The 16,021-nt window shown below is 35.7% G+C and overlaps 1 protein-coding gene across 1 annotated transcript; it reads left to right on the top strand.

Moving 5' to 3' along the window:
• The first annotated feature begins 14,618 nt into the window (after positions 1–14,618).
• On the top strand, positions 14,619–15,104 carry LOC106753267. Its single transcript, XM_014635054.1, has one exon. The coding sequence runs from the start codon at positions 14,619–14,621 to the stop codon at positions 15,102–15,104; it is 486 nt and encodes a 161-aa protein (XP_014490540.1).
• Positions 15,105–16,021: the final 917 nt, after the last annotated feature.

The raw sequence follows: 16,021 nt of genomic DNA, 5'->3' as shown, positions 1-16,021 counted from the left end.
CCAACAAGTTCAGCCCTTCTTCTTCACATTGGGATCTCCATCATCCCACCAGCTCACTTTTCTTCGGTCCACCTTTTTGGTCACTTTTAAATATGGTCTTTGAATCTCCACCATTCCTTTTTCCTTCAGCTCCTTGACCATCCATTCCTTTCTCTTAAATCTCACCTTGCTCCCTGGTAGGAGTGTGGTCATTCATAATGTATAACATCTGTTGTGCAATCTCTAGATTGAAAGCATGCATGCATCTTATTTTGGATTTCACTGAGGATATTGAATTGAGTAGTTTTGTCATGTACCTTGGGATTGTTGATGCATTGGATGAAAAAGTATAAAGCCAAGTTTTGTTTTGTGTGTTTAGTTTTGTTTTGCTTGAGGACAACCAAAGTTCTAAGTTTGGGGTTGTTGATGAAGGTTGAAAAACTGTTATTTTCATAAGTCAATTTGGATCAAATTACGCCCTTTACTACTTGGAATGAGCATAGAATCAAGCAAAACTCAATAAATGAGTCTGTAGAGAGACAAAAGCTGTTTTTAGCGATTTTATGCTTGTTTTGTAGCTAATTTTGAGAAAGTGAAAAATGGAGTTAAAGATACAGGTCGTTGACTCAAGAAAAGAGCAGAAAAATGAAGATTTGAAGAGTCGACGCACCGCCCGGCGGCACACTTAAACCGTCGGGCTGTCCAGGACGAGGAGTAGGCATGGCGATTGACGTTGGGCGGTGCTGAGGGAAATCGCCGGGCGGTAGCTATTGCCGCTGGGCGGTTTGGAGGATTATGGCAAACCGTCGGGCGACACACTTAAACCGCCGGGCGGTGGCTCGCTGGGCTTGGGCCTCTTTTCTGACGCGCTTCTCACCTATAAATACCCCTACTGCGAGTTCAGAGTCATTCTTTTGACAGGGGAGAACGGCCAGACCTAATTTTGCTCTCTGGAGAGTATCCCTTGGATGCTTAGGCTCCTTTTCATCTTTTCTAGGGTTTTTCTTTTCCATCTTTCTTCCATTTTTCATCTAGTTTCACCATGACTATGGTGAACTAAACCCTATTGTTGTTGGGGGAAACAATGTAATATTTTGATACTATCTTTTATTGAAGTTCTTGATTATTTATATGGTCTCCATATGTTTTGATTGTTAATTGTTGGGTTATCATCTGTGCTTAAGGCCTTTATCGTTTAACTCATTCGGTAACTGATGTTTGTCTTTATTGATATGGGGATGTACAGTAATGACATGAACTGGTGAGTAATNTCTTGATTTTGCAATACCACCTAGGGATAGGGGTAGGACGATGAATTGCGCTAACTTCTGTTTATAATGCGGTATTAATTACTAGGAAAGGCTAGGGATAGCAAGCAAGTAGTTAATATTAGGCGCTTTTCGCCGAGGGATCGGGTTAAGGGGAGGCTAAGAAAGTCGCATAACAATTGAATCACTCAAACTAATATTCAAGGGTAGTAGTTAAGAGAGAGAGGATTAGATGAAATTGTAAACCCCCAACAACATCCATTCATCCATTGTTTTCGTTTGTCAATTGTTCTCAAATCCAATTTATTAATTTTTATTTTCAAGTCTTATTATTTTAATTCACGTGAACGAGAAAGTCATTCAAGTCTCTTAAGAAAACGGTACTTGGTCTTACCATTTATATTACTTGTACGATTTGGTACACTTGCCAATTTGTCAACATCCACCAACATCATGATTGAGGGGAATTGCTCCACATCTCCTCCCACATAGTGTTTGAGCCTTTGGCCATTCACGATCTAGCTCCGTTGTTGATTATCCAAAGTCGAAAATTCTAATTCCACTGCTCCACTTTGAAAAACACGTTTCACCACAAAAGGTCCCGACCATTTTGATTTTAGTTTACCAGGGAATAACTTTAGCCGCGAGTTGAATAATTGCACCAAATCCCCTGGATGGAAAGTTCTCTTAATCAACTTCTTGTCATGATAGAACTTCACCTTATCTTTGTAAGTCCTGGATGACTCGTAAGCATGCAACCGCATTTCTTCAAGTTCTAGCAGCTGGTTGCCTCACTTCCCTTGAGCCTTATCAGGGTCAAAGTTCAAAAATTTCAAAGCCCACCAAGCTTTGTGTTCCATTTCAACTGGCAAATGACTTGCTTTTCCATAGACTAACTGAAAAGGTGATAACCCCATAGAAGTCTTCATGGAAGTTCTATATGACCAAAGAGCATCATCTAACTTCTGTGACCAATCTTTTCTTGAAAAAGTGACAGTCTTTTCTAAAATTCTTTTGATTTCCCGGTTAGACACTTCAGCTTGGCCATTTGTCTGCGGATGATAAGGCGCAACTACCTTATGTTTCACCCTATAATGCTTAAGTACCTTAGCTAACTGAGCATTGCAAAAGTGAGATCCCCCACCACTAATGAGGATCCTAGGAGTTCCAAACCGTGAAAAGATTTGTCTTTTTAAGAATTTGATCACGGTGTTGGAATCATTCTTAGGACATGCTACAGCTTCAACCCACTTACTCACATAATCAACAACTACCAAAATATATTCATTATTGAATGATGATGGAAATGGTCCCATAATGTTAATACCCCAGCAATAAAAAACTTCAACTTCCAAAATGCCCTGTAGTGGCATCTCATGCCTCCTTGAGATGGTCCCTGTCCTCTGACATTTTTCGCAGCTTCGAGCATGATTATGAGCATCTTTAAACAAAGTTGGCCAATAAAATCCTGCTTGTAAAATTTTTGCGACAGTGCGTTCTCCATTATAATGACCTGCATACGGAGAATTGTGACAATGCCACAAAATGTCTTCTGCTTCTGCTTCAGTGACACATCTTCTCAACAGATTATTTGCTCCTATCTTAAACAAATATGGATCATCCCAAATGAATTGTTTGACATCATGTAAGAACTTCTTTTTCTGTTGCCAATTGAATCCTTCTGGAATAATACCTACAACTTTGAAGTTGGCTAAATCAGCAAACCAAGGTCTTTGTTGAATATACAAAAGAGCTTCATCTAAAAATGATTCCCAGATTTCTTTCTCCTTACTTGTCACTTCCTCATTGACTAACCGGGATAAATGATCAGCAATCACATTTTCACTCCCCTTTTTGTCACGAATTTCTACGTCAAATTCTTGTAGCAAAAGTACCCATCTAATGAATCTTGGCTTCGAATCAGGTTTCGTCAGTAAATACTTAATAGCTGCATGATCTGTATAAATGATCACCTTAGATCCAACGAGATATGATCTGAATTTCTCCAATGAGTACACTATGGCCAAGAATTCCTTTTCTGTGGTGGCATAATTCAATTGAGCCTCATTCAGCACTTTGCTAGCATAATAAATAGCATGAAAAACCTTTCCTCTTCTCTGTCCCAGCACAGCACCTATAGCATAGTCGCTAGCATTGCACATCAGTTCAAACTCTTTATCCCAATCAGGCGCCACAATCACTGGAGCAGAAATCAATCTCTGCTTCAGATTGTCAAAAGCTTGCAAACATTCTGGACTCATCACAAATGGCGTCTCTTTAGCAAGCAAATTACTTAAAGGCTTTGCAACCTTTGAAAAATCCTTAATAAAACGTCGATAGAATCCTGCATGACCAAGAAAACTTTGTACTCCCTTAACATTTGTCAGTGGTGGGAGTTTTTCAATCACCTCAACCTTTGCTCTATCAACTTCAATCCCCCAGGCAGAAATTTTGTGACCCAACACGATACCTTATGTAACCATGAAATGTCACTTTTCCCAGTTCAAGACAAGATTTGTTTGAACACATCGTTTGAGAACTGCATCCAAATTAGACAAGCATTTTTCAAAAGTATCTCCAAAAACTGAAAAATCATCGACAAAGACTTCAATGCTTTTTTCCATAAAATCAGCAAAGATTGCTTGCATACACCTCTGAAAAGTTGCGGGAGCGTTACATAATCCAAAAGGCATTTTTTTGTAGGAAAATATACCAAAGGGACAAGTAAATGATGTTTTCTCTTGGTCTTCAGGGTCCACCACTATTTGGTTATATCCAGAATATCCATCCAGAAAGCAATAATAAGCTTTCACCGCCAATCTTTCCAACATCTGATCCATGAAAGGTAAGGGAAAATGATCTTTTTTGGTGACTGTATTTAGTCTCCTATAGTCAATGCACATCTGCCACCCCGTGACTGTCCTTGTCGGAATAAGCTCATTTTTTTCATTGTGAACGACAATCATCCCTCCTTTCTTCGCTACCACTTGAACTTGGCTTACCTATTTGCTATCAGAAATTGGATAGATAATTCCTGCTTCTGACAGCTTCAATACCTCCTTTCTCAAAACTTCTTTCATGATAGGATTAAGTCTCCTCTGTGGTTGAGCAACGAGCCTATAATCGTCTTCCATCAGAATTCGATGCATGCAGTAAGTTGGACTTATACCTTTTAGATCAGAAATTGACCAACCGATGGCACCTTTGTTCTCTTTGAGAATTTCCACCAATTTTCTTTCTTCCTCTTGAGATAATGAAGCACTAATGATGACAGGTTTTTTTCCGTTATCCTCTAAAAACACATACTTCAAGTGCGGTGGCAATTCCTTCAGTTCAATCTTATTGTCTGAAGCTTTTTCTGTACGATCCATCTGTTCGAAGAGTAATTTTTCTGGTGAAACTTCTTTGTTGCTTCTAATTCCTGTATACATTTCTAATGTACTTTATCTCCTCCTCGTTTAGATCCTCACATTCATTAGTCAAAGTTCTTTCTAACATGGATATGTTACGAACTCTATTTTCTTGTCTCATACAGATTTCCTCCATCAGATCCATCTGAAAGCATGACCTGTCATCTTTGGGATGTGACATAGCTTGAAACACATCAAAGTTCACCTCTTCATCTTGCACCTAGACCTTAAGCTTCCCTTTTTCCACGTCAATGACAATTATGGTAGTTTTCATGAAGGGTCATCCAAGGATTAAAGGTGCATCTCCCTTTTCTTCCATTTCCGTAATAACAAAATCCACTGGAAAAAAATTTATCAACCTTTACAATCACATCTTCCGCAATTCCATAAGGATATTTGAGGGATCTGTCAGCTAATTAGAGAACCATTCTTGTTTGTTTGACTACCCCTTTTAACTTTATGATCATGGCCAGAGGCATCAAATTTATACTGGCTCCTAGGTCAATCAAAGCTTTCCCAACCTCTAGCTCTCCAATAGCACAAGGAATGTTGAAGCCCCCTGGATCGGGTGATTTAGGAGGTAATGCCCTTTGAATGATAACACTGTAATTCCTTTCCACCTCAATTGCTTCTTTTTTGGCATATCTTCTTTTTTTCGTAATGATCTCTTTCAAAATCTTTGAATAAGATGGTATCTGCTGGATTGCCTCCGAGAATGGAATGGTTATTTCCAATTTCTTGAAAATTTCCATGAAACGATCGAATTGTCTCTGTTTCTCTTTTCTGGAATATATTTTTGGATATGGCAGTGGTTTTTCATACTCCTTCTCTTTGAACTTCTCAGCTTCTTCTTTTTGTTTCTCGTTCCACCTATCTTTTTCATCACCTTCCTCCTTTTGATTCTTTTCTTCTTCCATACTTATTTTTTTATCAACCTCTCGTTCTTTAACAATTTTTCCACTTCTAGTAACAATTTCGCAAGCTTCTTCCCCTCTACCTTTCTCCACACAGTCAGCAACACAAACACTTTTCTACTCGGCTTGGGCCTGTTTTCTACAACGCTCCTCAACTATAAATAGCCCTGTTGCGATTTCATTCTCATTCTTTTGACAGAGAAGGGCGGCCAGACCCATTTTTCACTCCTTGGAGAAGATTTCTTGGATGCTTAGGCTCCTTTTAATCCTATCTAGGGTTTGCTTTTCCATTTCTTCCATTATTTTCATCTAGGTTCACCATGACAATGGTGAACTAAACCTTATTGTTGTTGGGGGAAACAGTGTAATCTTTTGCAACTCTCTTTTATTGAAACTCTTGTTTATTTATCTGATTTTTCATATGCTTTTATTATCAAATTTTGGGTTCTCACCTGCGCGTAATGCTTTTATCGTTTAACTCATTCAATAACTGATGTTTGTCTTTATTGATACGGGGATGTACAGTAATGTCATGAACTGGTGAGAAATTCCTTGATTAAGAAATACTCACCTAGGGATAGGGGGTAGGACGATCAATTTTTTTTTCTTCTGTTCTTAATGCATTATTAATTACAAGGGGAGGCTAGGGATAGCAGGCCAGTAATTAGTAATAGGCTCTTTTCACCGAGGGATCGGGTTAAGGGTAGGCCAAGAAAGATTGCATAACAATTAGATAACTAAGAACATTAAACAAGAGGAGTAAATAAGAGGGAACAGATAAGATGAAATTGTAAACCCCCAACAACTCCATTCATCCATAGTCCTTTTTTTGTCAATTGAATCAATCCCATTGCATGTTTATTTTCTGTCTTTGCATTTGAAACAATTAATTCTTTCTTTACAAGTCTTACGATTTCAAGTCGCACGAACGAGAAAACCTTTTGAGTCTCATGGGAAGAATGATATCGGGCATTACCGATTATATTACTTAAACGATCTGGTAAACTTGCCAGTGACTCAACAGCTGGTCAATCAAGGATCTCAAGGGAATAAGCCCTACATATTGCATGCATAGGATTCTTATGGAGAGGGATTATCGACCGGTGGGTCAACCACAAAGAAGATTAAATCCAGTTATGAAATAAGTTGAGAAAGGAAGTGTTGAAATTGCTAGAGGCAGGGATTATATATCCAATATCTTATAGTAAATGGGTGAGTCCAGTTCAAGTAGTGCCAAAGAAAGGAGGAATGACAATAATTCATAATGAGAAAAATGAATTAATTCCTACGCGAATAGTTACTGGGTGGCGGATGTGTATAGATTACAAGGAGCTAAATACAACTACCAAAAAATATCATTTTCCTTTACCTTTTATGGACCAGATGCTAGAAAGATTAGCCGGACAAGCATATTATTGCTTCCTTGATGGATATTCTGGATATAATTAGATTGTGGTAGATCTTGAAGATAAAGAGAAAACAACTTTCACATGTCCTTTTGGTATATTTGCCTATAGAAAAATGTCATTTGGATTGTGTAATGCACCCGCTAAATTCCAAAGTTGTATGCAGGATTTATGGAGAAAAGCATAAAAGTCTTCATGGATGATTTTTCGGTATTTGGAGATTCTTTTCAAAGGTGTTTGAACAACTTAGATGCAGTTCGTAAAAGGTGTGTCCAAACAAATCTTGTATTGAATTGGGAAAAATGCCATTTTATGGTTAGTGAAGGAATTGTATTGGGACACAAAATATCGTCTAAAGGGATTGAAGTTGATAAAGCCAAAGTGGAGGTAATTGAAAAGCTTCCACCACCATCAAACGTGAAAGGAATCCAGAGTTTCTTAGGCCATGCTATTTCTATAGGAGATTTATCAAAGACTTTTCAAAGATTGCTAAGCCGTTGAGTAATTTGTTAGTGAAGGTTACACCATTTGAAATGAGTTCTGAATGTTTGCAAGCTTTTGATGTCCTGAAGAAAAGTTTAATTTCTGCTCCAGTAATTGTAGCTCCGGATTGGACCAAGGATTTTGAACTTATGTGTGATGCTAGTGACTATGCTATAGGTGCAGTATTGGGTCAAAGAAGAGAAAAAGTATTTCATGCCATTTAATATGCTAGTAAAGTCTTAAATGAAGCCTAGTTAAATTATGCTACCACAGAAAAAGAATTTTTGGCCATAGTCTTGCACTGGAGAAATTAAGATCTTATCTCATTGGATCTAAAGTCATAATTTATACGGATCATGCAGCTATAAAGTACTTATTAACAAAGCCAGATTCAAAGCCACGGTAATCAGATGGGCACTTTTGTTACAAGAATTTGACATAGAAATTCGAGATAAAAAGGGAAGTGAGAATTTGATAGCTGATCACTTATCTCGATTGGTTAACACGGAAGTAACAAGCAAGGAGAAGGAAGTGTGGGAGTCTTTTTCAGATGAAATTCTTTTGTATATTCAACAAAGGCCATGGTTTTCTGATATGGCTAATTTTAAAGCTGCAGGTGTTATTCCTGAAGAATTAAATTGACAACAGAAAAAGAAGTTTTATTCCGATGCTAAACAATTTATATGGGATAATCCGTATTTATTCAAGATTGGAGCAGATAATATTTTAAGGAGATGTTTAACTAAGGAAGAGGCAGAAGGAATCCTTTGGCATTCACTACAAGAAAAATTGCGATTACATACAGCCAAAATCCGTATATAACCACCAAAGTCCGTATATAAAATAGTTTTATATACGGATTATATACGGACAAAAATTCGTATATAAAAGAGTAGTAGGTAAGTTATATACAGGTATATCCGTATATAAATTATATACGGAAAAATCCGTATATAATATCCGTATATAATTATATACAGAAAAATTCATATGTAATTTACATACGAAAAAATCTGTATATAATATCCGTATATAATTATAAAATATATATATATACGGAAAAATCCGTATGTAACTTTATGGATTTAAAAAAAATAATAAATGATCTCACATTTACATCTAATAATTAAAACTTTTATATATTTGATAAAAGTCAAACACAACTGTCAAATTGTCAAAAAATAGTATCAAATTGTCAAAAAATAGTATAAAATTATCAAATAATAAGAACTAATTATCTTTTACAGTTGATATACTTAAAAAATACAAAAGAATAAACATCAAAAGAATAAATATCAGCAATGTTTGGCTTGCATTCTATTGTATCATTGGATGGTCAAAAGCTTCATGGTCTGAAAAAGAAGTCACACGAACAAGCTCTTTATTGAGAAACCGGAATCAGGATGGAATATTTTCGTATTCAGATCCTACTGAATCATTTGTCAATCAGACCAGGTTGTATGCAATGAAAGAACTAAACTACCTTGGCATCACCATTCGAGCCCAATTGAAGCCTATCATAAGAGTATAACAATAATATTAGCTCAAGCATGTTTTGTTCACTTAAATATTTTAAACATATCATGTCTGCAACTCAATTCCAAGCCCAAATATTTCAAAATGAATAATATTAAGTATATGATGTATAGTTGAACATGTTGGACCAGCAAAGAAAAGAGGTGCACCGAGTGACAGAGAATAAAGTTAAAGAACGTGAACAGAGAAAACAGAGGAAAACAGAAGTTCTGAGTAATATTTTGTTATTGAAAAATGGCAACAACATGTCTATTATATACACAACACAAATGACACCTATTATGCTGTAATAGACAGTTGTACAAAACTATAACTCTGACTTATACTTCCTAATAGAACATACATCCACATATATAAATTAAATTAATGCAAATTGTCAACTCTTTTTCTGTGTCTCAAATTGTGCTATTAAGCTTTACATCTATTCATTTACAAAGTTGAATCAAGATTTTTGTGGAAGAATTTAAAAGAACTTAATAAGAACACTTCAATTGATATTTCTTTCCATAATAATTCTTAAACTGCAATTCCTAAATAAACTCTGACTTCAAAAATAATAGTCATTTTAGATTTTCTTAGGCATTTATTCGTATACTTCTAGATTGCAGCCACACTCTGCACCAAAAATTCCAATTAAGATACTGTTAAAAAGGCTAGTTTTAGGTTCATACACAAAAATTTTGTTTTACATTCTTTTTCTGCATTGTAGCTGCACACCTCTCATTCATGAGGTCAATTAAACTAGTTGCATGCATTCTTGCATCTTCCATAGCATGTTTCTTTATTTTCATACAATACATCTAGGGCCTTTTAATAGTTCATTTTTCATTCTATATTTTTATTTTTCCCTCATTGCATTTTCATTGTTTTAACAAGATTAACCATACACACTTAAACCTAAAATAATGATTAAGAAAGCTAACAGACAATGCATCTCAACAACAATGACATAACCTGTCCAAGTGAATTGCCAAAGTTGGGATCCGCATTATAGGTTCCTCGATCCTAACATGATGACGTGAATATGAAACAGAGCCCACATTCTCTTCTTGAACAATGACCCTCCCCGCCACAGTTAAGTCTCGATCAAACCACGTATGCCACAGTTAAGTCTCGGTCAAACCTAACATGATGAGGTAGTTACTAATAAGAATTTGTTTCTCCCTTAAATATGCGAGCTTAAATAATTGATTCAAAAAATGTGCCACAAATGGTAATGATGTAGTTACATTTAATTTAATCACTAATAACATAAAATTCAAAATATAAAAAAACCTACTGATTACATAAATGGTAATGAGGTAGTTACATTCATCATCCTCTTTGCATACTTGGATTGCTTGCCATCATAAACAAAACTAGCCAAAACAATATACAAAAGTAGATACCACATTTAGAGGGCAAAGAATCTGACACATATAACAAAGAAAAAAAAATATCTAGAAAAATATAAGACCACACAACAATAATTCTCAACCAAATATTTTGCAAAATTAAGCCCATGAGATTCCCTGCATACATGTTTAGGGAAATCTTTTATGTAACTTTTTTAATATTTAATAAAATAAGTAATTTAAAGGAGGAAATCTTTTATGTGACTTTTTTAATATTTAAAAAAATAAGAAATTTAAAGGGGGAATTACCTCGAATATTCGACCATTTCCAAGATGGAGTTTGGTGAAAAACTTTGTCTATAATGTTGGCTGCCACAAAAATGATCTAGAGTGTAGGATTTGTCATTGTGTAATAGTTTGGACCCGTATTGCCTGTAGATTTAGAAGTTAATATGCCTTTCTTCATTGCATGGAAGGGTCCTATTGCAAATTCATCTTCCTAATATGTTATTCCTAATAACTTAGGATTTTGTAATCTTTACGACTTCTGGTTATTTTGAAAAGTTAAGACAATCACATAGAAGACAAGCACTTTTAAAGAAAAGTGAATTCTTTAAAGAAAAACAAAGCTGTGAAAAGTGATCCCTACTCACCTTCTTCCTAGCAGCAAGAAGTTTCTTTTTTATTCCAACTGAAAATAGCAAGATATCAGTTACACTAAAGGAAACTTTAGATTCCTAAGTAGCAGAGCTGCACTATAAAGTTTAGCAAAACTATCCATACAAAATCACATCATTATCATCAATTCTTTGTAAAATGGCCATTATATTAATTTATTTTTGTTTCTTCCTCTATACTTTTAACACTTCTCTTTATATATTAATCTCCATCTTTCTAAGAAAATGTGGAATTGTCTCTCCATTTTGCATCAATAGCTTAACTAAAATAAGCGAGAAATTCAAATATAGCATGCCATCAAAAGGTAGATTTTCTTTTTCAAAAGAAGTAATGCAACTCATTTTAATGTACAACATTCAATCATGGAGCAGATTTATCATGTAAAATCCCAGGAGGATATGGTTCTGTTATCTTACCTAGCTACAGAAAAAAATATAGCACCTCTTCCACAATCACAAGCCTTTCGGTAGTTATCAAGAGCTAATGTAGTCTCTACCACATCCTGAGTCTTAATAAAGACAAGTTTATGTTGCATTATTTCCTGCAAAAATAATGTTTTTATCATACCACCAAACTACATAACAAGCACTGCAGCTCTACTAGTAAATGAGTTGGATATCAAAGAATTTAATTAGTCTCCTCACCTTTAAAATTCAATTCTCATTCCAGGTATTCAGTATCTCGTCCATATATGAGTAACTAACAAAAAAGCATACAATCCCATCAGGAACAACCAAAGACATTTCCAATAAGAGCCTTCCATAATTCCTTACTACACCCAGATCACTTCTCATGTCAAAGTTTGTACTCACTGGGAGCTGATCCACAAGAAACTTATTAAATGTTAAGAAGAAAACAAAGGGAAGATGAAAAAATAGTTCTTTTTCAAGGAAATCACAGATTTAAAATATAGAGTTTTAAAAAGGCCTGTTTTAAAATGCAGAGAGGCATTTAATGGGAATACCTGGGTAAGCACCATTGGACATATGCAATCTCTTGTTAAGGACATAGTAAAACAGATTTTGGTCTAACTTCAAACCATTTGACCGTGACCCTTGCTGCACCAATCTAGGCTCATGACAAATTGAGCTTCATGCTTTTACAAAAATAACTAACATTAAGTTAAAATTTTAAAGTATTCAAGGATTTTTTCTTCTGTAAAAAAATTTAAACATTTACTTTTAGAAATAAGATAAAGTAATTAGTGCCACTTTATAGATAAGTGTCAATTACTAAAAATATAAAGAAGGTTAATGGGTCATTTGAAGATGACATGGCATTACGGCTAGTCTACACATGAAACAAAGTCTTACCTTCTTTAGGCCGACTCCATTAATTGATTCTCGTATTGACTCTTCCAAATACCTCAGAGCTCTAAATTGTTGATCTTCTCTACATTATTCCAATAGCTAAAATGTTGAAAATTTAAACACAACATTAATTAATGATTATTACTTAAGCTTTATGACCCATAACTCACGTATGACAACATCAATTTCATATAGCATCATGTTCGTATTATGACAGTGTTAATGTTAGCAGAGGAAAAATCAAGTAAAAGTTCAATGAATGTTAATTGATAAGAATTCCTCAAATCCAACTACTAAAATTTCTCACTATGTGAAATTATACAAGAGAATCATTATCCCCCAGGCCAAGATGTGATATGATCATAAAAAATAAAAGTGAATGCGGCTGTGAAGACATAAAACTGCACAAATTCATTATCCAATAGTCTAACTTAAAAAGAAATAGAAATTGAAATTGGCAAGCTTCGGAGTCAAAGTAAGAAGACACAAATCTAAATATGGATTTTACTATTACAATAAAACTGGTATTTTGAATTCTACTGAGGCAATACTAACTTTAAGAAAATAATTTCCTTCAATTGATATGAAATTACTATAGCAAGGGTACACATGAATCATATCAGGAGGGAATGGGAATCACTCAAGATGCTTTNNAGAGTTAATNTCTCCTAATTAAAAANAACCTATTAAGAGTTCAAATTAACTGTTCGTAAAAGATAGTGGTCCCAATGACAACTCAATTTTTCCAGATTCGCCCAAGATGTTTTCATTAAAGAATCATTGCACGAAGGTTAGTTATTCGCTTAATCCTTACAGACAAGTGTTAACATTAGAGAAAACTTTCTAACAGTATGAAGCCCCTACGAAAGTCTTATGGCCATATCTGCAAATATCATGTTAGGCACCGTGACTTTGCAGAGCGCGCACTCGTATTTCGCGTGCCTGCCTTTCTCCACCCCAGACCAGTCCGCCAAGCCCGCCTTACCACCGCCGCGGTTGGTAGTGGCGGCGTCAACCTTCGCTGCGATCTCCTTAGTTGTGTGCTTCTTAGGTTTCATCTTCTCGATCATCGCATTGAGTTGCAACTCTCTCTCTCTCCGAAGATCAACGAATGATTTTATTCCTTTTGTCTTCAACGGTTTAGATTTAGGGGTGGAAAAGGGTGATTTCGAATAGGGGAGGTAAACCCTAGGGATGTGAGAACCCTAATTTGTGTTCGACCACCAAAAGGGGTTTCGTTGAAAGTGAGAAGACGCGGCAGAATGAGAGCTCTGTGACACGGCAACAAGAGTTCCATGGTCGCGGGATGAGAACTCTATAAATGGTTCGATGAGACGCTGATGGATCGACGAACAAAGATGATGGTTCCAGATGATGGAGGGAAAATGCTCCAGAAGAACAACTCGACGAGAAGAAGAGGCAGTGAAGAATGGCTCGTTGACTGTGATCTGTGATCGGGAAATAGATGAGAGGAAAAGCTGAGACGGAAAGCGGAGAAGAGGGAAGGTTGTGGGAATGAGTCGAGAACTTTCCACTTCTTTGCCTAAGGGTTAAATTTTTTAATTTTATTTTTTATTATTTTTTATAATCCGTATATAATATAGATTCAGATCCGTATAAAACAGTTTTATTATATAAGAATTGAGATCCGTATATAATAATTTGTATGTAAATAGCTTTTTTCTTATAGTGATTGTCATAATTCTCCATATGGAGGGCATTATAATGGGGAGCTAACAACTGCAAAAATTCTTCAGTCAGGATTTTTTTGGCCTACTCTATTCAAAGACACGCATAATCATGATAGGAATTGTGATAAGTGTCAAAGGACAGGAGCTATTTCAATAAGGCATGAAATGTCGTTACAAGGTATTTTGGAAGTTTAAGTTTTTGATTGTTGGGGTATTGATTTTTTTGGGCCTTTTCCATCGTCATTTAATAATGAATATATTTTGGTAGTTGTTGATTATGTGAGTAAATGGGTGGAGGCTTTAGCATGTCCAAAGAATGATGCCAATACGGTGATTAAATTCTTGAAAAGGCAAATTTTCTCACGATTTGGAACTCCTAGGGTACTTATTAGTGATTGGGGGTCTCATTTTTGTAATGCTCAGCTTGCTAAGGTACTTAGACATTATGGGGTGAAACGTAAAGTGGTTGCACCCTATCATCCACAAACGAATGGGCAAGCTGAAGTTTCCAATAGCGAAATTAAGAGGATACTAGAGAAGACAATTGCTTTTTCATTAAAGGATTGGTCACAGAAATTAGATGATGCTCTTTGGGCATACAGGACGGCTATGAAGACTTCATTGGGGTTATCACCTTTTCATATGGTATATGGGAAAGCATGTCATTTGCCAGTAGAGATGGAGCATAAGGCTTTGTGGGCTTTGAAATTTTTAAATTTTGATCCTCATGAAACTCAAAGCAAACGAAGAAATCAATTGTTAGAATTGGAAGAGATGTGGTTACATGCATATCATTCATCAAGGAATTATAAAGAAAAGGTGAAATTTTATCATGATAAAAAGTTGGTAAAGAGAGTCTTCACTCCAGGACAGCAGGTGCTACTATTTAATTCACGGTTGAAGTTATTTCCTGGGAAGTTGAAATCAAAATGGTCGGGACCCTTTGTGATAAAGCATGTATATCCAAATGGAGCTGTGGAATTGGAAACTACAGATAAGGAGATAAATTGGGTTGTAAATGGTCAGAGGCTCAAACATTATTTAGGAGGAGAAGTGGAGCAGTTTTCCACCGTACTAATGTTGGTGGATCCATGAGGTTTGGGGCAGGCTCGTGACGTTAAACAAGCGCTTTTGGGAGGCAACCCAGGTTTTATTACTTTGAATTAGTAGTATAGGTTAAATTTATGCTGGAGTCTATGCTTGGCTTGTACACTTATTCAGATAATGGTTCCAATTTATTGCATGATGAGTTGTTTATGATTCATGATTGATTGTGGATGATGATTGAGAGTGTGTGAATGTTGATATCCAGATTGATGGTTCACTAGTTATGTGAACAGATGAGTAAGTGATTCATGATTGTGATTTTGATGCTAAGCAGGATTTATGTGTGAAGTGAGATAGCCTGATTGTGTGAGGTATTGAGCTTCAGAGTATTATGATTGTGTGCACTGTTTACAGGAAATCATGAATGGTATTGACTTAATCTTGATAATTGATTGAATTGCATGTGTATGTCATGTGATCAAGGCCATATTTGGAAAGGCCTTACTTAGCCAAATTTTCACCCAAAGAAATTTAAATGATATACCCTTTTTGAACCTTGACCTTAAAATGTATGAAAACCCTTGTTTGAATTTATTTACCTTGAGTTAAGCTGAGAATAATTATATGTATTGAAAAGGTTTAAGTTTGGGGTTGAATGGGGAAAGTGAAAGGCAAAAGAAAAAGAAAAGCATTGAGTTCAAAAGAATGAAAAAGAAAAATGCATGTGAAAGAAAAGAAAAGAAGAAAAAAATTTATGCATGTAAGAAGAACTCAATGTAAAATGAAAAAGGGAAAAGCTGGGAATGAGTGAGATTGGTTAAAAAGAGAGTTTGCTTGAACCTTGAAAGATAAACTCTCTTAACTCAAGGATTTTGTATTCCAGAAAAACCAATTTTCTTGTTAGCCCAGCCACAATACAAGCCTTGGAAAGTCCTGGTGATGACATATGCATGTGAAGATGTTGA

This window comes from Vigna radiata, unplaced genomic scaffold (genome assembly GCF_000741045.1).
Source record: "Vigna radiata var. radiata cultivar VC1973A unplaced genomic scaffold, Vradiata_ver6 scaffold_227, whole genome shotgun sequence".
Lineage (NCBI taxonomy): Eukaryota > Viridiplantae > Streptophyta > Magnoliopsida > Fabales > Fabaceae > Vigna > Vigna radiata.
Note: the sequence above shows the minus strand (reverse complement) of the source record. Positions and strands in the feature narration are given on the sequence as shown.

What these genes read in the sequence shown, in the direction of transcription:
- LOC106753267 (XM_014635054.1), top strand. Translation starts at nt 14,619, where the DNA reads ATGAAGACTTCATTGGGGTTATCACCTTTTCATATGGTATATGGGAAA.